Below are 27,659 nucleotides of genomic sequence, written 5' to 3'. Positions count from 1 at the left end.
TTAGAATGACTTGTGCTCCCACTTGCCCCTCACCTGCCTCCCTCACCCCATGCCATCCTCTCATGGCCAGGTTCACACCTCTGGAGGATGATGGGTGGGGAGTCAGCCAGACCGTAGGCTGATGGAGCAGGGCTGGGGTCCTGTGGGATGGGACGCCGTGGCACCGTGAGCACCAGCTGACCCCCAGTCCCACCTTCAGGAAGCAGTTGAACATTTGGCTTGGGGTAAGCAGGGTTAGAAAAAATGAATGCAATTGAATTTAAAGAAGAAATCATTAAAGGCTCATATTTGATCCTTTCTTGGGAGGTGGAACTGAGACATAGGTTCATTATAGTGAAAGAGCCCCAGGAAGGTGGAGATGGGATCTGTTAGTATAAACCTGCCTCGGGGTGCCTGGGTAGCTCAGTTGGTTGAGCGTCCCGACTTTTGATTTCGGTTCAAGTCATGATCTCAGGTAATGGGATCGAGCCCCACGTCAGACTCTGCACTGAGCATGGAGCCTGCTTGGGATTCTCTCTCTCCCTCTGCTCCTTCCTCCCTACTCATTCTCGCTCCCTCTCTCTCTAAAAAAAAGGAAAAAAAAGATTGAAATTAAAATTTAAAATATACATATAAACCTGCCTCTCTTCCCTGATGTGCCCAGAGGACGAGGCCTTTTTGGGAGGGGTCTCCTGGGTCACAAATTCATGTTGAACCCAGCTGTTCCACATACAGTTGACTATCCCCTCAGCCAGCTGGTCGACCTTGAGATGAGCACTAGGGCTGCCTCTGTATCCCTGACCACCCCTGACCTAGGGGTTTGCACCACAGTAGTCACTTAGTTAAGACTCCTGAGACTGCACTGAGTTGGCCTAGGCCCAGTCCATGCAGTCAGTCCCTGGTGGGCCCTATTCCTCTGGCCACCAATTTTGCTGAGCTTTCTGAGGTCATTGGGATGGTAAAACAGCTCTGCTACCCCACATTCACCCATGGGGGAGACTTTCAGAGGGAACTAAAGGTAGATTGTAACTGAGGTGGCTGGCTGAGCTGGCATTCCCCCTTAGCCACATGGGCCCAGGAAAGTGGGGGCTGGCAGGAGAATGCTGAGGTTCTGCATTCTGCCCAGGGAGCTGTTTGTGGTGCCCAGGGAGCTGTGTGTGGCAGGCCACAAACCGTGCCCTGGATGAGTAGCCCAGGTGTAGGCACCATCTGGGGATTAGCCATGCACGGGGATTATTTATTTTGTTATTTCAACTAATGCAAGGAGAAACAGAAGGGAAAAACCCTTGCCTTCTCTGAGCCCTTTCAGAGACACAAAGTGGAGATAACCTAGGGTAGGCGGAGTCCCATCAGATAGGAGGAAGGGGCTCAGAGGGATATGGGCTATCCAATTGCCCACTATTGGGATTTGGCTGTATTGGGGATTATTTGGCGTCCTGGCAGCCTCTTTCCAAGAGAGCTCATCCATCGCCTAGTCACTTAGTTAGAAAGTCACAATTGTTTCCAGCTTTTCACTGGAGTAGGGGAATCATTGTGGAGATGATTTACAGGAAAGTAGCTGTTAGGAGAGAGTGCAACCCGGTGCATTTAGAAAATGTCTCAAGGTGCCAGCATGGGATTTAGCATTCAGGAAAGAAAGCCAAAGGGATATGAAAGGTTGTATGAGGTCAGGAGCTAGCAGCTCTTCTCTGTTTGCACAGAAGTGCCAAGGAAAGAAAATTAATGTACACAACAGCAGCAGAGCTGCTGATGAGTCCTTGAGAAGGACTTCCTGGCTGAAGAACTTGTTGGCCTGCGGTGTTGGCTGTTGAGCAAGGCGATGAAATCTTCACTGGGAACCTACTGGGCACACCTCCTTATCGGGCAGTTTCATGTGGAGCCTTGGCCTTGGGAAAGTTGGGGGTGTGTTAGAAGTGATGTCTTTGAGTCCTGGCTGGTGGCCTGGGATCCCACATTCCCTGAAATGATGAGAGAAGGGCACTCCCCAGTGCCATCGTGATGTCCACTAGCAAATTAAAGCCCCAGGAAGGAGTGAAAAGAGTCTTGTCCCAAGGGTCTGGAGAACCAGATGTTGACCCAGATGTGGTACACATTTCGGCGCCTCTTCCGCAAAATGGTAGACTTCTCTGAACCTCTTTGGAAATCTCTTCCATTGTTTCTGGGTCTCCAGAAATGACCAGTTGGGTCCAGATAGCTGCAAAAAGTAGTGGCAAGTCTGAATTTCCCTGATTTCTCCACTGTTCCCTTACCCTCCCTAATACCTGTGCTAACCTGCAGCTAGGTTCATTCTAGGTGCCAACATTGACCCTGACCGAAAAGATGGCAGGTGGTAGGCAGAAGTGAGCCTCAAAGACACGGCTTCCCTCTGACCTGCAGGAAAGGGTAAAAGGAGTTTTCTGCCAGTCATTTCGTTGCCCTCCAGTAATTAGAGTATTTGGTTCAGTGCCAGTTAAACTGAGTAGTACAAATGATATCTTAGTAGAAGTACCTGGATTTTTACTCAGCCTCTGTGGATATTTAAGAAATATCATGTTCAGGGCACTTCTCTGTATTTAGTCAGTATTTATTGAGTATCTGCTGTGAGCTTGGCAAACACAGATGAGCTGGAGCCTTTGGGCTCACTACCTGTTTGTGAAATAGAGGCTACGTAATATGGAAGAGATTAAAGGCATCCAGTTAAGTCTCCCAAAGACACCCCCTGACCACAGTCGTTCCAAAGAGTGGTCCTGTTGGTCTCTGTGGGTAGAGAGATGCTCTGCAGGACATGAGACCTGATCTGCGCCCTCAGGAATGGTTAGGATGCTTGACCAGACAGAATGGAAGAGAGAAGAGGGTGAAGAGAGAAGAAATGGTATTCGCAAGGCTTGAAGTTGGGTGCTGCAATATTGGGATGTTAGGACAGCAGGAGAGAGTACATCTGGAGTGTGTGGTTTGTGTTGGGGGTCACAGGAGTGGTGGGAATGAGGGTGGTGGACGCACAGTTGTCAGTGTGCTCAACTGAGATGCTGGAACTACTGTCCAGCCCCACCCCTGCTTGTGTACCTTGTATATCTTCTATTGTCTCTGGTGTCCATCCAGGTGAAGTCTGTCCCCTTGTATTAGTCAGGATAGCCTAGGTCATGCTGCAGCAACAAACAGCCTTGAATCTTTGTAACCTTAAACAACCCATCCAGGACCCAGCTTGATGGAGCAGTTGCCATTCTCACCAGTCACCATGATAGAGGGTAAAGGACCACTGGAGGGTCTTGCATTGGCAAGTCAACACTCCAACACAGATATGATACACATCACTTCCCCTCTTAGCTAATGGCCCAGAACTGCTCACATGCCCCCACCTAACCATAAGCACCCTAAAAAGTATAATCCTACTATGTGCCTGGAATTCAGGAAGCCAGAACTATTTGGTGACTGGCTAGAATGACTATCACATGCACCACTTCTAGCAGAAGCTCACCAGGAGCTGGGGCTGACCTCTTCCACATCAGATCCAGAGCTAAACAGGTCTCCTGTGAACTCTAAAACATCATGGGCTCTCAGGATGATCAGAGGCCACCTGATCCAACCCCCGACCCTGCAGTGCAGGAACCCCCTCATGTGGCTGTTGAGCTGCTGAACATTTCCAGTAATGGGGAGCTCACTACTTCAAAAGGCATTTTAGAACATTGTTAGGCAGCTCCATTGATTGGAACGTCTTTCTTTGATTTAGCCCCGAACCACCTTCTCATAGCTCCAGCTGATGGTTTTAGTTTTACTTCCTTTGTCCACGGCTGTTTAGTCTTTCCCACAGCAGCCCAGCATGGCAAGTCTGTGTTTTAAGCTAAATAGTCTCATTCCTACAGCTGTTTCCCTTTGTCATGGTTAAGTTGGTTCATTCCTCTATTTATTTATCATTTTTTTCACGCATTGATCCAATCAGCACGTCATCATGGAGGGCAGCTTGCTAGGAAGGGGGAAAGGACGCGGGATGGTGAAGGTGATGGGCATAGTCTCGGTTTACATAGAGGTTAGAGAGGAGAAGACAGACACTTATACTGCAGTGCTGAGATGTCTGGGACATGACCTGATAGTTCTTGGTCCTGTCCCATCCTACAGACTAATAAGCCTCTGCAAACTGAACACAGTCCTGCTGGCATGATCTGATTCTGCAAACTCTAGTGCTCCCAGCATGTGAGCCTCTGTTTTCCAGAAGATACAACCTCTCCCTGTCCTTGAGGTGCTTTCTGGCTCCAGCTCACCTGGAGGAACCAGTCTATAACATTTAAAACAGTATCAATGGTTGAGTTATAGGGAAACAGTCAGCAGCCATCCATTGAGCCCTTGTTGTAAGTAGTATGAGCCATGTGGCCTGGTCTCTGTCCTCAGAGAACCTGGAGTCTGCTTAGAGAAATAAGACCTTCTCTATTGGGAAAACAACAGTCAGAGAAGCATCTGAGTACAGGCAGGAGTGGGGCTGGTGTCTGCAGGGGACCTTGCAGCTGGCAGAGGAGGTCAGATGCACAGGCAGGAGGGAGGAAACACCATGCTGTCATGGTAACAGCACTGGACTGAGAGCAAGGAGACATGAGTTCTAGCCTCTGTACCTCTGACTTACTATTCGATCATGGGTGAGACATATCATCTTGCAGTCGCCTGTTTTCCTGTGAAAAACGAGATGATCTAGACTTAAGACCATCAAAATATTTTGTTAAAAATACGGACCTATTTTCTGCTTTAGGGAAGATGGAGTAGATGTTCTATTTTATATTCCTTCTGCTAAATACAATTAAAATCCTGGATAATCTGTATAAAACAAACATAAGATTCTGAAAGGTAGAGATAAGAAGGCAGACCAGCTAGGGTTTGGGGAACCTGAGCAAGGACGTAGTCATGACTTCCCTGGGTTTCCTTTTTACCTCGAACGTCCCAGACTTCAGGCCAAAGAAGGAGGGAACCAGGAAATGGCAGTGGACGCAGATTTTTAAAGTCCCAATAAAAGTCTAATTTCTCTAAGCAAAGGTCCAGGCAAAGGGCAATATATCAAGACAGAAAAGTTTTAGACAATAACTGCTCTACTCTAGCCAAATAGCAGAGAACAAAGTGTGTCCCCACCCTCACCCACACCAGCAAAGACCCAGTGGGAGTCTAGACTGCCACTCTTACAGGGTTGTAATGAGCCCTCCCACCTCTACTGGGGTGCTGTCAGAGAAGGCCAGGCAGGAAGCTGGGACTCTCATCCCTGCCAGCTCCAATGGTATTATTGGAGACCATGTGGGGACCTGGACTTCCACCCCACTCGGCAGTATTAAGGCACCTCTTCTCTCCCTGCTGGGTTGTGTCAGAGAGAGTTCCAATAGAAAGTTGGGACTTCCACTATTGCCCAGTGGGAATGAGGCCACCCCCATAGCAGGGTCACTGGGGACTCTATGGAGTCCTAGAACTCCCACCTTCATGGAGCTGTAATAAGTGCACCCCTGGACCTCCACTGGCAGTAGTGAGGCTGTGCCCCGCCTCCTTGCCTTTCCCTGCCAGAGTGTTATCACAAAAAGCCAGTTAAAACAGAAGACTTAAATACAATTCAGGGTTTCCTAACATAACATGGAAGTGCCATCGTTGCAATAAAAAATCATTTGTCATACGAAGAACCAGAAATATTTCAAACTAAATAGAAAAAAGACAATCAATAGATGTCAACACTGAGATGAGATATTGGACTTTATCAAAATTAAAAACTTTGCTCTGGGAAAACCCCCTGCTTAAAGGATGAAGAGACAAATTACGGAGAGAGAGAAAATTTTGCAAAACATGTATCTGACAAAAGGACTAGTATCCAGAATATATGAAGAACTCCCCAAACCCAGCAGTTAGAAAATGGACAAAAGACATGAAGAGACACATTTCCCTGAAGAGAGGACGTACAGATGGCAAATAAGCATGCAGAACGACGTGCAACATCATTAGCCGTAAGGGAAATGCAAATTAAAGGCACAATGAGAGATTTCACACCTATGAAAATAGCTAAATTTAAAAAAAATAGTGACAACACCGAATGCTGGTGAAGATACAGAGAAATTGGATCACTCATACATAGCTGGTAGGAGTGTACAGCCATTCTGGAAAACAGTTTGGCAGTTTCTTAAAAAACTAAACCTGCAAATACCATATGATCCAGCAGTTTTACTCCCGGGTGTTTATCCCAGAGAAATGAAAACTTATGTTCACACAAAAACCTGTACTCAAATGTTTATAGCAGCTTTATTCATAATAGCCCCAAACTGGAAACAACCCAGCTGTCCTTCAACAGGTGAGCACTTAGAACAAGCCGTGGCAATCAGCAGTAAAAAGGAAACAGCTAGTGACTCACGCAGTAACCTGGGTGCCTCTCCAGGGAATTATGCTGAGTGAAAAAAGCCAGTCCCCCAAAGTTACATACTCTGATTCCATATATATAACATTCTTGAAATGACAAGATGATAGAAACGGGGAATAGGTTAACGGTTGCAGGATTAGGGAAGGGAGGGGCAGAATGAAGGGGTTTGGTACGAAAGGGTAACAGGTGGGAGCCTTGTGCTGATGGAAATGTTCTGTATCTTGACCATATCAATGTCAATATCCTGGCTTTACTATTGAGCTATACTTTATACTTCCCATGGGGAAAACTGAGTAAAGGGCACAGGGGATCTCTGTGTTATTTCTTAATAGATGTGAGTCTACAATTATCTAAGATAAAGTTAAGATTTAAAAGAATGAAACCTTTTGTTTCATCAGAATCTTACAGCAAAATCCCAAAAGGAAAACAAAAGGGGCAAAACCGCTTGGTGAGGCAGAGGAAGAAGGAGCCCACCTGCTGTCTCTCTTACTCCATCTACCTCACTGCTCTGGAGCACCTTTGGGCCCGATGATCTCTCAGTTCCTTTCCTCCTTGGCCTTCTGTGGTTCTGAGTCTGGGGCTGGCAGGAAGGGAGTATCGCTGGGGTCTGGGGAGCTTCAAGAAGGCCTAGTGAGGCGCCTTGGAGGATGGGATCCTTTCCCTGCAGAGGGGCATGGGGCAGCGTAGACGATAGGGAACAATTGAATGGGCCCATTATTTCAGCAGAAGCTGAATAGGAAGCCAGCCAGAAGGGGCCTGTGGTGTGGCCCAGTCCAGGACAGGTTCAAATAATATGGCCATTTAAATCTGAAAGCACAAACAGTTAGCTAAAGAGAGTGGGCAGAAAGGATTGGATTCAGAAAAATATACTTGGTCACAGGCTTCAGTCATTATCTCCCACCTCTCCCTTTGGGATTTAATTCAAAGACAGTGGGGTCTAGTAGAGAGGGAAGGGACAGAATGAATGGATAGACAAGAAAGTTCCAGAATGAAAGGACTGGCCTTTCCTGCTCTTGAACTCAGCTCTGGTGCCACCCGGGAGGCCCTCTATGCTGGTCTCTGTTCTGCCATTCTCCTGCCTCAAAGTTCCTTCTACTGTAGGGGCATTAAAATATTAGTGGGGGTCTATCATTGTCTTTCCCACTAGCATGTGAGATGCTGTCCTTGGTGCTGAACACACACGCACATACACGCACACACACACGCACTTGCACACACATATGGAGTTACTAGGACAGGACTGTTTCTCAAATTCTGGTTTAATTGGAGCCTAAAAGGAGTTTCAGACCCAGCCTGTAGGAAGCCCCTGTTTGGGCCCAGGAGATGCCTTCAGGGGCCTTTGGTCTCAGTGTCTCTTATGGTCCACCTGCTCTCCCCACCCCAACTGGGGAGTTGCTGGTCCAGTCCAAAGGCTCATGGTGCAGAGAGGGCAGCACAGGTCCGAGGAGCCGAGTGACTCTCTTGAGCCCTCCAGGATGCAGCTTGCAGCCCTGGAGTCCTGCTTTCCCCACTTTTAGTCCAAACCATGTTGCTACTCGCAGGAAGTTTTCCTGGAGTCTTGGAGCCTCTCTGCTGTCTCCCCCAAAGCCAGCAGCGGAGGTGGCAGTCATCATGTCATATGGTGCTTGCCTACGTGCCACCTTCCATTGTTCTTTTTGTTTCGGTGACTCCTGGTTGAGTGGTGAGACCACCACGGATGGTGGCCTCAGGACTAGCACTGTCCTAAGTCCACTTCTGTGGGTGATAGATCGGGACTGAGGCAGGAGAGTTGGGGTGGAGTCCTTGGAGAAGAAGGAGAGCAATTTCGTCTGTGTCTAAAGGGATGGCCCTACGCCAGGAACCTGCGTCCTTGACGTGAGAGAACCCATGTTAGGGTCAGGCTTGCTGTTGGCCCTCATGATGGACAGAACCTGTGGAGGAACGTTCTACACTGAGAAGGGAGATGGACTGGGATAGTGAACCCCGTGAGGAGCAAAGGCCCTTTCTTTCTGCCCTTTTCTTTCTGGTGTCCAGCACCGGGCCATGTATACACAGCTGCTCCCCTACTAGACTCTCAGGACCAGGACCAAAGGCTGGGAGGCCACCCCTCTCTCAGTGTCCCCTGGCACAGCAGACAAATAGCAGACATACTGGGGACATCCAGACCGACATGCCCCAGCTTCCGCTAGCCGGAACTTCACCTGTGACCCGCCCCCGGAATGGGGGCAGTCATCTGCTGCTGGCTGGCCTGTTCTGTCAAGTTTTACTTGGTCTCTAACCCCTTGTAGCCTGGAATTGTCGACACATACATACCCACACATGCGCACGTGCATGAGCAAAATCCACTCTGTGGTTGTGTTCTAATACAGAAAAGACAGCACAGAGGAGGGTTTATTTTCCCACCACTCCTGACTTAGCATGTTTTTCTAGCGTACAGTGATTCACTCCCACCTTGTTTCATTCACTCAGGCACACAGCCCCGCGCCCCCCACCATCTTTATGCAGCCCAGCTCACACCCCCAGATTCCCCCTTCACTTCACTGCAGGCGGTTTAACTCCCTCCGCCAGCACTACCATCCCAGACGTGGGCAGAGACGGACGCGGAGAACCCAGCTGTCTGTCGGGGATGGATACTTACTGCATTACAGCCGTCTGCAGTGGGGTCACAATTGATTGGGGGTAATGGAGCTGCACAGCGCCACGGTTAAGAGCATAAACTCTGGGCCACACTGTCTACATTCCCATCCTGGGAACTAGCTCTCTGAACACAGGCAGATTCTCTGAGCCTCTGTTTTCTCGTCAGTGAAATGGGGCTTCCTAAGGTTGTAACCAGTGTTAAGTGCTTAGAGGGTGGCTGGCAGTTGGCGAGCGCTGCCTCAGTGCCTTTGCTGTTGTCATCGCCCGCAGTCTGCCCCCCCCCCGCCCCCCGAGCTGGGGATAGCCGTGCGCACCTGCGGGGCCCTCAGAGGCAGCTCCAGCCTCCCTGCCCGTGGGCAAGCTGTTTCCTTTTCTTTTCCACATGGTTTAAAGTGCTCATTATCTCTTTGTGCTCTGTTCTGAGAGCAGCACGGTTCACCCTGGCATGAGGCCCCCTAATTGCCAGGGAAAGGGGTTGTTGTGAAGGATCCGGCAGCGTTTATGTGCTAAAAACCATCCACTGAAAAAAGTGGTTGCTTCTGATTAGGCTTCTCAGAACCTCGGCCTTGCAGCAACCTGGGAGGCAGGGCCCGGCTGACCCCCGGGCTGGGGAGCGGATGGGGCTCAGAGAAAAGCTGTGGCCACAAGAATGGCAAACTGGAGAATGTTCTTGAAGAAGCCAATGCAGTTTTGTTGGGAGGGGGCTCTCAGTGCCCGGACACACGAGTCCTTCCTAAAAAAATATTTAATGAATGATGCTGGGTCCCACGGCTTGGATGGGGGGTGAGTGGGCAGAGGGATACAACAAAAAACTGAAGCCAGGGCTCCTCATTGAGGGGATGCAGAATCATTGTGGAAGAGTGTTAGAAGACTGTTTCCCAAAGTAGGTTCTGTGGAACCCTGGTCCTGCCCCACCCCCAAAATGCTCTGTGCAATAAAGAGGAAGGATGGGGTGGGTTTCTGGCCAAAGGAGTTTGGGAAATACTGCGTACTGTATTGCCACCTACCTGAAGAGTCAACATCCATCCAAGGCCAATAAAGGCACTGAGAAGTTTTGCAATAAAGTAATTTATTTAACAATCTTTTAACCCAGTGTATCCCAAACATTTGACGAGGGAGCCTTTTTGAACTTTTTTTTTTGTCCCCCACAAAACCCTTCTAACGTCCAGTGTTTCTACAAGTGTTATGGGGACCACCCCAGCGGCACTAAATTTAACCTAGCAATGCTCCTCTCTCCCACGTGACCCTGATGCATATTGACATCCAAGAGCCCCTGGATTCGTGTTTCTAAAACACCCCTGGGAAGCTTTGCCGTTGAAGAGTCAGGAAGCGCTGGATGTGCTGTGGGTTCCTGGGGCGCAAGCTTCGAGGACACTGCAGGGGGCAGAGAGGAGGGGTCTTGAGTTGGTTCCTGTCAGAAACAGAGACTGGGGGCAGGGAGGACCTTTGTTTCTCTGAATCCAGGAAGAGCACAGTGGTTCAAAGAGGACTATCATTCCGTATCTTGGGCAGCGCAGCGTGGCCTCAGAGCCCTTCCCACCAACACCAAGCGTTACTAGTGTGCCGGGGAAGCCGAGGCTTGAGAGCGCAGGGAGTGCCGGGAGCAAGCCGGGCCCTGGTCACCCTCTGCTCTGTTCTCTGCTTGTCCTTGCCTCTCACGTGGCTCCTCAGGGTGTGTAACGGGTGGGGGTGGTCTGGAGAGTGAGGGGGGTCTGGCTCCGGATGTGAGGTTCCAGAAATCAGATTGCCGTCTGCCTGTCCGTGGGTCTGTCTGCAAGATCCTGCCCCTCTGTAACTTACAGCCTGCTTGGGCTCCTGGACGAACCCCTCTGCGACCCTAAGAGGCTTTGTAGAGAAGGTGCTGTATATGTTGGGGGTTGCAAGGTTTGAGGATTGGTGTCCAGAACTCAAGAAAGGGAAAATATTCGGACACTTCGAGGGCTTAGACAGGATCCGAAGCCCCTTGGCAAGGCGGCTTCACCGTCAGCCTGAATGCTGCCAGCGCAGGGCTGGGGTGCTGGGGATGCGTGTGTGAAGCTCTCGGTTCCTGGTGGTCCGGTTTCACTGTGGCACTCAGTCACTCTGCCGAGTGAGGCCTGGCCCCTCTGGGCAGTACCCGGGCCAGCACCTCAGCATTGACAAGGGACAGCAAAGGAAGGCTCAGCAGGTGAGTTTCTTGCCTCTTTGGGCTGAGATTTGATGGAGATTGATTTTGCTTCCAAGTGCCAGGCAATTTCTCCAGCCCCTGTGGAGAAACGGTTGCATGCAGTGATTATATGCCTGTCACATTCCATTGCAACAAGCTCTGAGGAAAGGTCCAGATTCTTGTTATATGCTGCACTTATTGTGTCCAATAGAGCGACAATAAATAGGTCAGCCCCTGTGACCCACACTTTCATTGTGAGCTTCTCCAGACTTGCCCTCTCACCTGTTAATGGGTCCCATTCAGCACAGACCGGCCGGACCGCTGGCCCGCAGCCCCCGGCACCTCCAGCTCAGTGGCCCGAGGGCCCTCCTTCTTGCCCAGTGTCATCACCTCCTCCGGGGCTGCTGAGTGGCACAGCTCTGGGGGTCCGTCCACATTATTCTTTTCCTGGCTGTGACCTTCCCTTCCCTTCATCGTAGTCATTCTCTCTCCTGCGCACATGCTTCGTTCCTCGGTGGCCTTGAATCCTAGGCTGGTAAATTGATCTCGACATCCTAATCTGTGACTCAGTCATTCAGACTCGAAAGCAGGGGTAGAATCCATTTCCTCGGTTGGCAGGCCGTTGGAGGCAAAGCTGCTGTGTGCCTCGCTTGGCCACCGTGGAGGCCCAAGAAGAGAAGGGAGCTGCTGTAGTCAAGGGGCGTACAACCTACTTGGGCTCGTGGCTGGACCTCGAGGACGTTATGCCAAGTGAAGCCAGCTAATCGCAAAAGACAAATCCTGTATGATTCCACTCGGGCGAGGTATCAGACTGATGCAAATCATGGAGACAGAAAGTAGGAAGGTGGGGACGGGGGTGGGGGGAGATGGGGATCTAGCATCCAGTGGGATTGGAGGTCCAGTTTTACAGGGTGCGAAGAGTTCTGGAGAAGGATGGCCATGAGGGCTGCACGACCATGTGATCGTACTTAATGCCGCTGAACCGCACCCTTGGAAAGGGTGAAGGAGGTAAAGTTTATGTTGCGTGCGTTTTACTGCAAGAAAACAATTTGGGGAAAAAACTTACCTGAAGATTTAGCTTTTTTTTTTTTTTTTTAGATTTATTTATTTATTTGAGAGAGAGAGAATGGCGGGGGGAAGGGCAGAGGGAGAGGGAGAGAGAGAATCTCCTGCAGACTCCTTGCTGAGCATGGAGCCTGACCTGGGGCTCGATCTCACAACACTGACATCATGACCTGAGTCAGAATCACAAGTTGGATGCTCAACCGACTGAGCCACCCAGGCGCCCCAAGATTTAACGTTCTTATAAGGGAACAAGGACAAGCAATGGTCCCCTTAAGCTGAATTCGTACGTGCCAGAGTCAGTTGGGTATTTAAAGCATCGGGGATCAGGGAAAGAGACTTCGTGTGCCACTGTGAAGGACAGCGAACTTCACTCTGGGGTGAGGTCTCAGACACGTACTTCAGAGGCAGAATTTATTTGTTTATTTGATTTTATTCTTGTTGTTTTTTGACCTTTGCATCTGAAATGATCTCCTACCCATGGGGGCTGGCTCAGTCGATGGAGCAGGCAACTCTTCATTCCAGGGTCATGAGTTCAAGCCCCATGCTGGGCATGCAGCCTACTTAAAAAAAAAGAAAGAAAGAAAGAAAATTGTGAAATGCTCATGGATGATTACGTTTGAGGCGTGGGCAGGGTGTTGTGAGCCTGCCAGCTACTATCTCAGGAGGCCTGGGGGCTGTCTCCTTGTGGGGGTTGATTGTGAGTCTCTCTAGCCCTGTGCACTTTCAAAGTTGCATTCGACACAAGCCAGGCACCGGGAGTTGGGATGGGGTGGAGGGTGAAGCAACTCAACAAGGGAGGGAGGGGGTGACCTGGAGCATTAGCAGTCGGCTGATTGGAGGACTGTAAATCATGCCATAATTGATTGGTGATGTCTGCCGCTGGTGGGAGAGGGCTTGGCAACACGGTGCGCCCCCGAAGAAACCCATCTGTAGCACACGGCATCTCACTCTCAGAAACCACTCTACTGAACTACAAAGAATCTCAAGTCCAGACTTCGCCAAGGTCACAAGGCAAGGTCATTGTGGCAAGAGGAAAACACAAGCTTGAGGAAGACAGTAGAAGTTTATCGAAGTGAAAATCAGTTCAGCAGACACTTCTTAGGCAGTGAGCAAAGAGCCCTGGGGGACCAGGGAGGTGCCTGCCAGCCAGGCTCTCTGATCTAGTGTGGGAGAGGGATCGCTAGAAGCAGATGGAGTGAGAACTGCCACGGGTGGGCTATGCTGCCACACGTCACCTGCGTGGTTGGTAAGTTCAGGACAGAGCAAGGTGACTGTGGTTTGGGAGGTCAGATGAGCTTCCTGGAGGAGGCAGGCTTTGAAGGAGAGGGGCAGAAGAGAAGCAGGATGGGGTTGGGAGGACACTGTCAGCAATGAAAGGGGTTACGGGAACCTGGGACGGGACAGGTGTGGGTAGGAAGCACGCAGGTGCACAGGGCGCCGTCTGGCACCATATGGAGAGGCTTATGGCCCTGAGTAAATGTGGTTGAGTCACGAGAGCATGGTGGCACGGTGGGAGGAGAAAGAGTTCTCAGGGCACGGGGGAAGGAGGAAGTTTTGCCACTTAGAACTTAGGGCTTCTGGCTGGTGGTGCCACAGGGAGGGGCCGGTCCCCACTTTATTGGTGAGGTCTGAGGTCATGCACCACTCCCCTTTGTTCCCTTAGCATCCCCCCCCCCATTTACTGCCCTCCCTTTTCCCCACACCCCCTCACTGTCTCCTGCTGGTGTCTGTGAGGGGCTGAGCTCTTGGGCCCCTCTGCTGGGAGGCTGGGCGCCTCAACCTTGCCACCGGCCAGCGTGTTCCCTTTCCTTCCGATTGCTGAAAGCCTGAAATGCGCCTGCAAACTGCTTGCTCTCCCTGGAAACTGGGCTGGTTTCCACGTGAGGGGCTGGTTAGTCGGGCATGCTGAGTACGAAGCAGGAGGGGAGGACAGCGTGCTCACCAGCTCTGACCAACGTGAAGAAAATGAGGGGAACCAAAAACAAAACCAAACCCCCAAATCGTGGGCCCTCTCTGTCAAGGTGCGGGTGTCTCCAGTTGCTGGGAGAGGCAGGGGTGGTGTCACTGAGCCTGCTTCGGGTTCAGTCCACGGGGGCTTTGTTTGCCCGGCTCTGGGATGATGCTGGCTGTGGTCTGCAGGGGAGTGGCCAGCAGGGACAATAGCAGGTGGGACTTTTCACGGGCTGGCTCCTGGGGAGCTAGATGTGGGGAGTCAGAAACCAGCCCGAGCCGGCCTGGGTCTGGGCTTGTCTGCCCAGGCTGCTGTGTTTGTAGGATTTGGGAGACCCTGGCCCTCAGGTGCTTGGTGTGGCTGTGACGACAGGAGAAGGTCACTGGGTTGGGGCAAGGGCGACTGCTGACTGCGGGAGGAAGGGGCATGACTGAAAAGGGAGTTTGTAGAGGGATGGATGGTGGACCGCCATATTAGTTTGCTAGGGCTGCTTCATTTTACATTTCTGAACCCAATATGGGTCAACCTAGTGAAAGGTATTGTCATCCCACCATTCTGGAGTCCAGAAATCTGACATCAGGGTGTTGGCAGAGCCATGATCTCTGTGAAGGCACCAAGAAAGGATCCAGTCCAGGCCTCTCTCCCAGCTCCTAGTGGTTCCTTGGCTTGTGGCAGGGTGACTCCGATTTCCCCATGGCGTCCTCCTCTGTGCGTGTCTGTCTCTGTGTCCAAATTTCCTCTTTTTACAATGAGACCAGTCATATTGCATTAGGGCCCACCCGTATGATCTCATCTTAACAAATTCCATCTGCAACCATCCTATTCCCAAATAGAGTCACATTCTGAGGTAGTGGGGGTTAGAACTTCAACCTATGAATTGGAGGGGGCCCACAATGCAACCCCAACAAATACTGAGGAGCTCTTGTGGGGCCCCTAGTAAGTCCTGGCCAGGACAGAGTGGGTCCTTTTAGAGACCACCAACTCACCCGCTTGGGGCCCCTAGACACTCTCCAGGCTGCTGTGCTCCGTAGAGGCCCTAAAATTACCCAGAACACCCTGTTGTTCCACACGCCGTCACCTTTGCCAGGATGACCCTGTCCCTGCTTTTCCCTCTGCTTGCCTGACCCCCATGAAAACTTGCATCCCCTGCTCAGGGGGAGTCCCCAGGAAAGTTGCCTGTGCTACTGTGGCCCCTTGAATCGGTACATATCACACTGTCTTGTAATTATTTATCACATGTGTGTCATCACATACCATTCTTTGTAGGCAGGGCCTGTGACTTCTCCACTCCCGTGTCTTCAGTGTCTGGCCATGGAAAGGTCTCCAAAGAAGATCGTCCAGTGTAGGAACTAGTAGACCTGAGACATCCAGGTCTGGGGAGAGATCAGTCATAAAGTCAGGGGTTACTACCAGGAATCTAACTGGGCGTTCCTGACGCACATGGACCATAGTGCACATATCACGTGCATACAGTTCTGTGGGTTTTCGCAAGCTGAACATGTTTATGTAACCAGCACCCAGATGAAGAAACAGAACATTACCAGCCCCCAGGACCCCCGTGGGGCCCCCTTCCACGTACTATCTGAATTCCCTCTCCACAGATTAGTTTGCCTGTTCTTGAACTTTATATAAATTGAGTCATAGAGTTGGTACTTTTTTGTCTGGGTTCTTTTGTTTTACTTTGTGTGTTGGGGGATTTACTTATGCTGTTGTATGTTGTTGTAATTTGTTCCCTTTCCCTGCTGTGTAGTATTCCAGTAGGTGAATATGCCACCGTGTATGTGTCTGGTCGTGCTGGTAAGCATTTCGGTGGGCTCTGCTGTGGATGTATTTTGAGTAGCGCTGCCCGCACCCCTGTGCTTCGTACTGTTGGTGAGCATCTGTGCACAGTTCGTTTGTGTTTGTACGTGCGTGTGACTTCTGGGTCAGGAAGCCTGCACACGCCCAGGTGTACTGGAGGTGGAAGTCTTGCTTTTAAAGAGTGTGATGATGAAAGTGGACTGTAGGGGTAACAAGGAATGGATGACATCAGGAGTGAAGGCAAGGTGCCGGAGAACTTGGGGAGATCGTCAGTCGAGGGGCAGAGAAGCCAAATTATAGAAACTGGATGGAATAAAGTGCTTTCTGTCTATGGGATGGATCATGTAGGGAACATTAAAGGACAAAGAGTGGAGCGGGTTGACCTAGAGAATGTAATGACTGGTGAAGCCTTGGTCCATGGGGGCTTGGGAAGTGGGGGCTTAACTCTAGAGGAAGTCAGCCCCTCAACACAGACCTGCCACTGTGTCTGGCTTTGCACAGCTTCTGTGACCGGGAAGAAGCCACTGCTGTCGAGCTGGCAAGTGTGGCAGATTTGAGGAGAGAGCCATGGTTTGGGGGCAGCAGAGACCCAGGGAATGTCTATACCTGACCACACAGTTGTCAGATGTCATCGAAGGGAGGGCCTGTGCCTGGGGGGACGCCAGGGGTCCTTGTGACTCTTACTGGGTGCACCAGCCAGGATGCTCACTCCAGTGGCTCTCTCCAGCCTGCAGGCTGCCTAGAATGACCAATGAGGGGGGAGAGGGAAGGCCTCTGCAGCCCTCTCTGGGAATGGGCCTTTGCCCACTCGTTCTGTGTCCTGACCTAGGAAATAATGCCACCCTTCTCCTCCCCCCTCTCTTCCAGAATGGCAGCAAAGACAATTCTCTGGACATGCTGGGCACGGATATCTGGGCTGCCAACACCTTTGATTCCTTCAGGTGAGCTCTTCTTCCTCTTGTCTGTGGCGTATGCCTCTGGCTGGGACCCCAGCTTCTTGTCCTTATAGAAGCCCCGCAGGGTCTTTGGAAGTTAAGTAAATGTTGAGTGTTCACTGATCAAGAAGTGGAGAGAAACAGAGGGGGTGAAGCAGAAAGGATGAGATTGCTGAGGAAGGAGGTCAGAGAGAGAGAGAGAAGGAGATCAAAGGAAGGAAAATGAGGGGAGAACATCCAAGGGAAGGGGAGAAAGAGAAGGAAGAGGAGGCTGAGAGAGGGTTGAGGGGAAAGAGAAGATAGATGCTAACAGTCCAGCCACAGGGAAGAGGGAGAAAGGCAGAGGGTGGACTGGTGGTTGAAGGGCAAAGGAGAATGGCACGGGGCAGATACCAGGCAGCCTATGTTAGAGCCAGGGACAGATGGCTATGGCTACGAACACTGCCCCCAACCTAGGATCATAAGTGTTGGGGGCGATGGCTGCCGGGAGGTCTAGAGAAAGTGTTGTCAGTGGTTCAGATCTTAGAAGGTTCCGAGTGGACCAGGTTGGAAGAACAGGTATCGGCCATGGTTACCTCAGTATGTGGGGATGGTGCCCCTGAAAGTTTTGCTAGTAGGTACCTACCATATGTTCACTCCTCTGGGGAGTGATAGCTTTGGACTATGGATGGCAATGGCCCTTTAGCTCCACTCTGCCCCTGGCTTGGAGGTGGCCCACACTGGGCCTGGTCCAGGCACACCCCTGGCTCAGACTCAGGTTTGCCCAGAATGGAAGCACCATCATCTCCTGTGACAGGGGCTGGTAGCACCCGGCCTCCTGCCGTGCTGACTTGCTTTATCTACCTCAGAGCTGCCTTGCCGCCATTTTGAGCTGCTGTCAGAAGCTTCAGGTTTTTGGCCTCCTTTTTCTCTGGCCTTCCTCAAATGGAGGAGTGAGAGCAAACTCTGAAGTGTTTTAGGGGAACCGCTGTAGGGTAGGCATCAGACCGACACTTGTGTCTTATAGGAATGCATTATTGCGCCGTGGGGTTGAGGAGAGGTGGGGGCTTCGCAAGCAGCCTCCTGCCCCGTTGTCTATGAGCAGAGCTGACACCACGGGCTCCATTCTGAGTGAGGGGTCTCTGTCGACCCTGCCCTTGGCTGGTGGATGCCCTCCCTGTCCTGCCCACCTCTTTGTGAGGACTCCCCCTGCCGGGCTTGTGCCCAGTTGTCTGGTCCCCATCAGTAACGGGGCGGTCGCCCCCTTACCTCACTTCCTCACCTTTTCTCGTCCTCTAGTGGTGCCACCTGGGACCTGCAGCCCGAAAAGCTGGACTTCACCCAGTTCCACCGGAAGCTGAGACACACGCCCAAGCAGCCCCTGCCACACATCGACCGGGAAGGGTAAGGGGTGACCAGCAGCTCTTAAACATGGGGTGGGTGGGGTTGCAGCCATCCTGGGGTCGAGAGGGGCCTTTCCCTGGGCAGGTATCATCTCTGCTGCACTGGGGGCACACTGGTGGCTGATGTCCAGAGAGGCTCTCCGCCTAGAACTGCAGACTCACTGGCCTCTCTCCAGAATCCCTTCACCCTTCCCTGCCCAGCCCCCTCCATCCGCACCGCCCTCTCCTCTTCCTGACCACCGCGGCTCTGCTTGTCAGCCATTGAAGGCAGTGGGTTTCACATTGGATCAGGACCCCTGGGAGACTTGTCAAAACAGCCAGAACATCCTGAACTCTGATGCAGGAGCTCTGGAGTGGGGCCTGAGAATGTGCATTCCTAACAAGTTCCCAGGGGTTGCTGGTGCTGCTGGTCCCGGGACCCCACGTGGAGAACCACTGGTGGAGTGTTTGATTTTATACCAGGTTGTCTCATCCTCTGCTTTTTTCATGAATCAGCCTTGCCGTCTTTTAATGACGTGTCCGGGCCTGGGCTGACCTCAGGACAGCAATGTAACTGACACAGGGGAATGAGACAGATGGGGTTTTTTTCCCCTTTCTTTTTAAAAATAATTGTTATTAACTTAGAATTCACGTAACAATGCTTTAACCATTTTAAAGTGTTCGATTTAGTTTCGCTTCGTATTTTCCTGATACGGGGTAGCGACCACCTCCCTGTAGTTCCCGAACATTGTCAACACCCCAGAATAGAATCAGATCCACAAGCAGTTACTCCGCAGCCCCCTCTTAGACCTGGCAACCAGCCGTGTGCATTCTGTTTCAGTGAATTTACCTCTTCTGGGTATTTATAGAGATGGGATCACATGTGGTGTCTGGGCTCTGGCTTCTTTCACTTAGCGTAATTTTTTGAGGTTCATCCACATTGTAGCATCTCTCAGTGCCTCATTCCTTTCTGTGGCTGCGTAATATTCCGTCACATGGTTCTATCCCTGTGCGTTTATCCATTCATCTGCCAATGGGCGCTTGGGCTCTTTCCACGCTCTGGCTATTGTGAATGATTCTGAGATGAGCGTTCGTGTACAAGTATTTGTTTCAGTCCCCGTTTTCAGTTCTTTTGGGTATGTGCCTGGGGATGAAATTGCTGAGTCACGTGGTCCAATTCTGACACCAGTTCTGATGTGTGTGTGGTTTTTTTTCCCAACACCACTGAGCCGTTTTCTGATATCAGCTGAGCATCCTGCAATTTGGCTCGATTCTGACACCATCTACCTGGAAAAAAGCCTCAGACCCCACAGGTTGAGAGCTCAGTCCTATACATTGTCTCTTCCCCCCACTGCAGACACCAGTCAAAAGGCCAAGCTTCTGTGCTTCAGATCTCCCGTGACCCCCTCCCTGGCTTCTATTGATTTGCTGCTGGGGGGGGGCACAGGAATTGGGGTAACACTGTACTCACTAGATGACTGGTTTATATAAAAGGATATAACTCAGGAATAGCCGGATGGAAGAGATCCGTAGGAGAGGGATGGGGAAAGGTCCTGAGCCTCATGCCCTGTCCAGAGTGCCTTTCTCCCAGAATTGCCCTGTGCTCTCCACCCGGAAGCTCTCCAAAGCCTCTCCTTTTGGGTTTTTTTGGAGGCTTCATTACACAGGCATGATTGATCAAATCACTGGTCATTGGCGATTGATTCCACCTCCAGCCCCTCTCCCCTCCCTGGACATCAGAGTTAGGACTGAAAGTTCTAACCCTCCCATCACATAGTTGGGGCCCTGTCAAGTAGCCCCCTCCCTTAGGTTCCCTAGGTAGTTTTGCAAAAGTCACCTCATTAACAACAAAAGACACCTTTATCTCTGTCTTGGCTTAAGAAATTCCAAGGATTTTAGGGGTTCTGTACCAGGACTGGGGACAAAGACCAAATATATCTTATATGAATCACAGTACTACACATGGTAACACCATGTTTTAAGTTTCTAAGGAACTGCCAGATGATTTTTCACCAAAGCTGAATATTTTGCATCCCCAGCGCTTCTGATTTTTCCACATCTTTGCCAACACTGGTTGTTCTTTTTTTTATTATGCTGATGGCTTTTACTTTTCCTTCCAATCCCTTCCTGTCCACTCTCGCCTCCTGTCACTGCAGATCTAAACATAACTGATATTATTGCTTATATTAAACATAACTGCCTCTCACCTGCTCCCCACCCCACCCTAGCAGGCACCCCCTCTCGGACCGCCCTGGTTTCACCAGTGTCATGAGCAACAGCCTGGGGAGGGAGATGCTCTTGTCCCTATTTCAGAGATGAGAGAAATGCAGCTCAGAGAGGCAGACGTACCTTGCCCAAGTAGAAGAGCTGTGATTTAAGGCCCTCTGACGCCATCCAATGCCCACACCAGAGTATTTGTGAATCGGCTTAACCCCCTTAAAATTTCATGCAAAATCATGTGCTTGGGTAAATTTTTCTGGGGAGAGATCCGTCATTTGCCTCATATTCTCCCAGGGAACCCCCAGCCTCTCACCACGGCTCATTTTTCCATCGTCCTGCCTGTGCGGGTTCCATCAGAACTCCTGAGAGGGTTTTTTGCTTGGGTAGAGAGGGGAGATGGCCTTCAACATGGAGACCCCCTATTAGAAGGGGATAGAGCAGAGGCGAGACCCTCCTGGGGAATCCTGGGTGTAGCATCCAGTAGCCACCTTGTGGGTAATGCAGGAACTGTGTTGCCTTTAGAGTCCAGCAGTACTGGGGACAGGCTCCACGTGCCCAGCCACTGCAGCATCCCTTGGAAGCAGGGTACCAAGGTTGGTTGCCAAGGCTCCCCGCAGCCCATGTTTCCATGGAGGGACAGAAATCAGAGATGGCTGTTGCCTTGGAAACCCTGTTGGCAGCAGTGACTCAGCTGGTCTGTAGCAACCTTCTGCCCTCCGAACCCGCGGTCCCTCTAGGGAGTTCCAAATCCCAAACAGGACAGGTCTAGGGGGACAGCAGCCCTCCCTGCATAGGGTCCCCTGCCACCCCCAGGGGCTGCCGAGGTGAGGATGAAAGGCTGAGCCTGTGCTGGGCTAAGCTGTGTCTAGCATGTGCTTGGAGCTCGGGGCAGCTGGGAGTCCAGAGGTGGGGGGGGGGGGATAGCACACGTGACCTGGAGGAGAGGGTGTCAGCCATTCCAGTCAGCCAACGGTCCTCATCCTCCTCTCCTCCCAGTGCCACGGTGCCTATGAAATAGAGGTGCAAGCCATTGGTACCTTCACCAGCCAGCCTGTAGTTAAAAGGTAGCTGGATTTTTCCAGACCTTTCTTCACCTCCTTATCTGCATGTAGCCCAGGGCATCAGGAGGCTGGGATAGGGGTGACGGGGGGCAAGAACTCTCCTCTTTTCCCTCATGCCCCTCACACCTTCCTTACACCCCTCCCACCCCAGCTCCGCCTCCCAGCACCTAAGCTGTCCTTCCCTCCCCGGCCCTCTAGCGCCCTCTTACCCCTTTACCCACCCCGCCACCTCCGCCCCACTCTGCTGACAGGAACGCTGACATCCCAGCTGGCAACGTACTTGGGCTTAGCTCCAGGCCGTTGCCTTGCTGCCCTCTACCCAGGACATTCTCCCGAGTTCTCTGCTTGGCCACGTCATGACCCACCTCCCTCCCTCTGCCCCAGACCATTCTGGATGCCTCTGGACATTCTGGGCAGCATTCCTCTCGGTTCCCGGTTCCCGTGCTGCCCTCTGTTGCCCTGAGAGGCCCAATCTATGCACTGTTTACACTGGGGCCAGCCCGAGCCGGAGCCCACACAGAAACACTTGTTGAACGGGGGCATAGATCGCGTCCTCCTGCCCTCTTCCACCCAAGCCTTGCTGGGATATGCATCCACAGCCACCGCGTTCCTGTCTGTAAGGCTTTCATGACGCTTATCGCCTGCTGCCCCCTACTGGTGGTCAGGCTCACCGCCCTGGCAGATGAGTTTAGGATTTGTTTCCCAAAAGCTGTGAGTTGTGGAGGGCAGGAACTACACCAGATTTATTTTCCATGACTCCAAGGGAATTTGACAGGGCCAGAAACACAAGAGATGCTCAGCAAATACTGACCAAATAAATGCTCTGAAATCTGAGAGTTGCATTAAGTCTGCAGCTGGAAAATGCTGCGACCATCACACCGGGCAGCCCTCCCCATGCCTGGGTCCCTAATAATAACAATGAGAGCAGTGGTCACTAATCCGTCCTGGGCACCATTCCAAGGGCTCGCTTCGTATTATTTAAAAGCCCCCAAACCTAGGGAGGCAAGCGCGTTATTATCTTCACTTCGACAGATTGCGGGGAACTAGGAGGCGCAGAGAAATGAGTAACTTACGTGGGCTGAGGTCAGCTCCAGAGTCTAGGCTCGGTGCTGGTCCTCCTCCCCCAGCAGCAGCCACAGAAATAGCAGTAAGATAGTAGCAAAACAGTAACAGTAGGAATAGTAGTAAGATAGTTGTAAACAGTATTAGTACTAGGAGTAGTAGCCCTAGTAGTTATAATGTATTTACCATATTATTTATCTTATTATAACTTGATGTAGTTATTACCCATATTTGCCATAGTAATATGGTTCCCGTTAAATATGGTATGTAAATATGGATGCATATATGGGGGTGTATGTGTATGCGAATGAGCTTGTGCGTGCTGGGCATGATTCTAAGCACTTAGATACATTAACTAGTTTAATCCTCCTGTCACCTTAGTTAGACACTACTAATGATCGCCATTTTACAAATGGGGAAACTGAGGTCCAGCGGGGCTAAATGACTTGCATAGGGTCACCCAGTTAGTAAGGGACACAGCTGGGGTTCCAGCCTGGCAGTCTGGTCCCGGAGCCTGCAACTTCAATACGCAGAAGAAAGACATGGGTGTTTGATAGCGAATCGAGGCCAGCATCTGTGGTCTGATGGTAGGCCTGCCCACGGAGGTCATGAAGACAAAGCATCAGTGTCTGAGTGGGCTTGCTGGACTGGCCCAGAGGTAGGCTAAGGAAGGAGAAATCCCTGTTGCAGTCCTGTGTGACCTCAAGAAAGTTGCTTGGTCTTTCTGTCCATTCAGTGTCCCCTTGGCATAATGGGGGAGACGATGGGCTTTTGCAGGAGCTGTGACAGGTTTGGGGGCATTCATCAGCAAGCAGCTTAGTGTCTTTGCCTGGAAGGATCAAGGGGAGCTCTGGTACCTCTGTTAACCTCCGTGGGGGTTGGATGTCACATTAGTGCTCCCTGCTCCTGGACTGGTCCCCGTACGCCCACCTGCACAAAGTCCTTCGTTCCCGAGGCAGGGCCTGTGTTGCCAGGCCTGGGGAAGGAAGTCATGCTTCTCCAGAGCTATTTCCTCTGGGTGGGACAGACTGATCCTGCCGGCCTTGGGGAGGCAGGGCCAGGCGTCTGCTCTTCCTGCTTGCCGGGATAGGGTGCATGAACATACCAACTTTTCAATGCCTTTTGTCTTTTCTGCTCCAGGTGTGGGAAAGGGAAGCTAGAAGATGGGGATGGCATCAACCTGAATGACATCGAGAAGGTTCTCCCGGCCTGGCAGGTAGGTGCACGAGCAGTCTCCAACCCCCACCCCCAGCCAGGTCCTGATCCTCAGCCTGGGCAGAACCTACATGCTCCTTTGGCCCCTTGCTCCGGCAGAGTGGGCCTGGATGTTCTGAAGTGGCAGGTGGGCAGGGGTGGGTGCCTGCTGAGGTCCAGGGTGTTCCGTGGTGATGTGTGCGGCAGCACACCCTTGGCTATGCTGTAGGCATCGGTCGTGGGCTTGACATGCCCCAGAGATGAAATGGGGCCATACTCTGGCAACTCAGTGCACTTGGAAATTGTTTGTCCCTTGACCTGAAATGTCTGCAGGTGAGGCGTCCTGCAGTGTGTTCCAGTGGGACTGGTGGGGCTGCTGGGATGTCCAATGGGGTCAGGGCTATTTTTAGGCTTTTGAAAAGTGGAGTTGTCTGCCAGCTTCCAGGTGTCCGCTGTGCTTGCTGATTTTGTCATCGATTGGGCTCCTTTCCCTGAACTGAGCCAGGCTCTGGGACAATAGGATCCACTCAGCAAAGAGCCAGCAAATCTGAGTCTCTAGATGCTTCTGAGAGTCTCTAGATGCTTCTGATGCTGGTCTTTGGGCAGAAATAGTAGGAATCTGCATCCGGGCATGGGGCTGGGGCCTGCCACAGCAGAGTGAGGTAGGTGACTGGGCCTGCCCTGCTGGTGACCTGCCACCACACTCACCACGTCACCCTTTCCTTCTCTCCTGAATCTCATGCCACTTCACCTGCACCCATTCTCTTCCTGTTGCCTTTGTGCTTGTCCCATTTTGTGGGTTCAGTGTTCATGCCTTGGGCCATTAATGAGAGACGATCGAATGTCCAGTCAAGGTCTCAGCAATCTGAAGAGGATGTGCCTTGAGCTGGTTTTTCTTTGTTTCTTCCACTTCGTGTTTATTGGGTTTCTTGGATCTGTAAGTTTACAGCTTTCATCAAATTTGGAAAAATTTCGGCCACTATCTCCTCCCACTGCTGGGATTCCAATTATATGTCTGCTGTGCCTCTTCATATTTTCCATGGCTCACCAAATTCTTGCTTATGTTTTTTTTTTTTTTAAGTCTTTCTTCTCTGTGTGCTTCATTTTGGATAGTTTCTGTTGCTATCTTCAGGTTTACTGGTCTTTTCTTGCAAAGCCTAACCTACCATTAATACCGTCCAATGTATTTTTCATTTTAGATGTTGTATTGTTCGTGTCTGGAAGTTCAGTTTGGATCTTTTTTCTCTCTCTTCTGTTTCTCTCTTCTTCATGCCCATGCTTTCCCCAATCTTCTTGAGCAGAAGGAATATATTTATAATAACTATTTTAAGGTTCTCCTCTACTAATTCTGTCATCCATGTCATTTCAGTGTCTGTTTCTATTCATTGATTTTTCTTATGGACATAGGTCATAGTTTTCTGTGTGTGCCTGGTGATTTTAGATTAGATGTCAGGTATTAGAAATTTTACATCGTTCGGTGCTGGATTTTTGTTGGTATTCATTTAAATATTTGGGACATTGTTCTGGAACATAGTGAAGTTACTTCCAAAGAGTTCGGGCTTTTCAAGGCTTGCTTTTAAAGCCTTGTTAGGTGGAAGGCCTTTAGGATACATCTTGCTCCACTACTGAGTCAATACCCTTCTGAGATTGTTTCCCAGTGGAAGCGTTTCTACCTCATCCACTAGGAACACAGACTATTTCTAGCCCTGTGTAATCTTAGGGGATTGTTCTGTCTGTTCCTTTCGGGAAGCTCTCTACTGGCTCTGGAAGTTTCCACACACACATGCACAAATTAGTACTCAGACAAAGACTCAAGGGTCTGCAGAGTTCTGGATTTCTCTTCTCCGGTGCTCTGCCTTGCAAATTCTAGTTGCCTCACACTCCCTGAATTTTGAACTCTGTCCCCATAACTCGTTGAGACCACTTGGCTCTGTGTAGACTACTCTTCCTGTGTTGAAGACTGGAAATTCACCTCCAGGCACCAGACTGGGGCACACATAGGCCTCACCTCATTACAAAGGGAAATGTGTGACCGTATGGTGGAGAAACCTGCCAGAGTCTACTTTGACCACATGAGTGAGGTTAACATCATTAGCAACAAGATGGGTAACCACCATGTGCTGTTCGGTGTGCTGCACGGAGAAAACCCAACATCATTTCTGGGGGGTTTCCTGCTAAGAAAGCACAGCCTGAGTCTGGTCATAAGGAAACCAATAAAGGACCATCCCTAAAATGGCTTGCATGTGAAAGACAGGAAAAGACCAAGGAATTTTCCTGGTCAGAGGGGCCTAAAGAGGCAGACTGAATGCCATGTGTTCTTTGCCAAGATCCTGGGCCAGAAGACTTTAACGGACAGTTGGCAAATGTGAATGGGGTCTGTGTAGGGAGCAGTAGTGGTACCTGGATGTCAGTGTCTTGAGTTGAAGGGCTATATGACGGTTCTATAGGCAAGTGTCCTTGTTTTTGAGAAATACACACTAGATTATTTGAGGGATATGGGGCTTCCTGTCTGCAGCCTGTCCTCAAATGTTTAGAAAAAGAAAAAATAATGGCTACGTAGATACACAGGTGGCATGAAGAGCAAATGGTGAGTTCAACAGTCAGGGAATCTGAGTGAGAAGCACAGGGAAGTTCTTTGTACTGTCCTTACAACTTTCCTATAAGTTTGAGAGAAAAAAGGATCCTCAGCCATGGTGTGTAGGTCAAAGGCGTGGAGTATCAGTGCATGAAACATCCTCTGGGCTGGGTCTGTATTAAATTATCACCACTAAGGTAAAGCTAGCTTTGGTGCAAAAGATCAAAGGATAGAGTATGCAGAAATTACTATTTGATTGTTCCATTCCTAAATGCCTACAGCATTCACTGTTGATAGAAAAAGTCATTGAGAAACACAGATGCCGGTGGGGATCCAGATGCCCCCTGCCCTAGGTGAGGTGTTGACCATTTGGTGGCCTTTGAGCCAGAAGCCTGGGACAGCAAGGTAACAGATATGACCTCCTTCTCCTATTTTGTGCCTGTCTCCTAGCTCCCTGGGGAGCAGAGCAGAGTGGAAGGCCTTTCATTTCTGCTCAATGGGTAGGAAGAGCTGGGCCCCTGGCTAGGAGGGAGGCAGCAGAGCTCAGGGGTTAAGGGCTTTGGTGTTTGGACCCCAGACATGGACTTTATGGAATCCTGGCCCTGCCACTGACTAAGCAAGGAATTGGGCTAATTACTTATCCATACTCTGCCTCAGTTTCCTCCTGTGTACAATGAAGATAATAGCAGTCTCTACTTCATAGGAGTGTTGGCAAAGATTGAGTACCGAGTTCAGGTGAAGCATTGAGAACAATGCCTGGTGTGTAGCAGGTGCTCCCTCCCACTGATGGTGGACTCCCATAGCCTGGTTAGGAGGTGGGAGAGGGAGCAGTTCCCTGTACCCCACCCCGTGCACTTTTCCTAAGTGACCTCCCAGGCAGTGCAGAAAGATTGCACTAGAAGTCAGGAGAATCGAGCTGTAGACTTCTGCCCCAGAAGTGCTGTGTGACCTCCCCTCCATGGGCCTCAGTTTACTCATCAGTAAAATGACTCAGTTGGACTAGATCACAAACTGTGAAGCCCTTGGGTTTTTGAGAGGTGCCTTGGGAGAGCTACTAGGGGTGGGGAGTGGGGAGGCTGGAGAAGCAGGATCCCTACTTGGGCGCACCCAGAACTGCTCTGCTGGTGTCTCTAAACCAGTCTACTGTGAATTATTTCATTTGAAGAAATGGTTCTACTACTAAACAAATGGTGAAAATCATCAGGCCAAGGCCCCCCCCTCACGTTCCATATTCCACATTTTCTCTCTTTGTTCCAGGGAACAATAAACCAGCAGGCGCTCCTGGTTCTCTGGGGCCACGTGTGACACATAAGCTCTTAGGGGCTTCTGGTAGTGGAGGTCCCACCCA

The 27,659-nt window shown here is 50.8% G+C and overlaps 1 protein-coding gene across 5 annotated transcripts in view; it reads left to right on the top strand.

Moving 5' to 3' along the window:
- CTIF (cap binding complex dependent translation initiation factor) overlaps positions 1–27,659 on the top strand; it is a 308,542-nt gene that overhangs the window by 114,194 nt on the left and 166,689 nt on the right. For all 5 annotated transcript variants that reach the window (XM_040632532.1, XM_040632531.1, XM_008691789.2 and 2 more), the window contains 3 exons: positions 16,771–16,844; positions 18,117–18,221; positions 23,683–23,758. In XM_040632532.1, the coding sequence (XP_040488466.1) occupies positions 16,771–16,844; positions 18,117–18,221; positions 23,683–23,758 (255 nt within the window). The remainder of the gene's footprint in view (positions 1–16,770; positions 16,845–18,116; positions 18,222–23,682; positions 23,759–27,659) is intronic.

Source organism: Ursus maritimus, unplaced genomic scaffold, assembly GCF_017311325.1.
Source record: "Ursus maritimus isolate PB19 unplaced genomic scaffold, ASM1731132v1 scaffold_18, whole genome shotgun sequence".
NCBI classification, from domain to species: Eukaryota; Metazoa; Chordata; class Mammalia; order Carnivora; family Ursidae; genus Ursus; species Ursus maritimus.
This window is presented reverse-complemented; position numbering and strand designations above follow the sequence as displayed.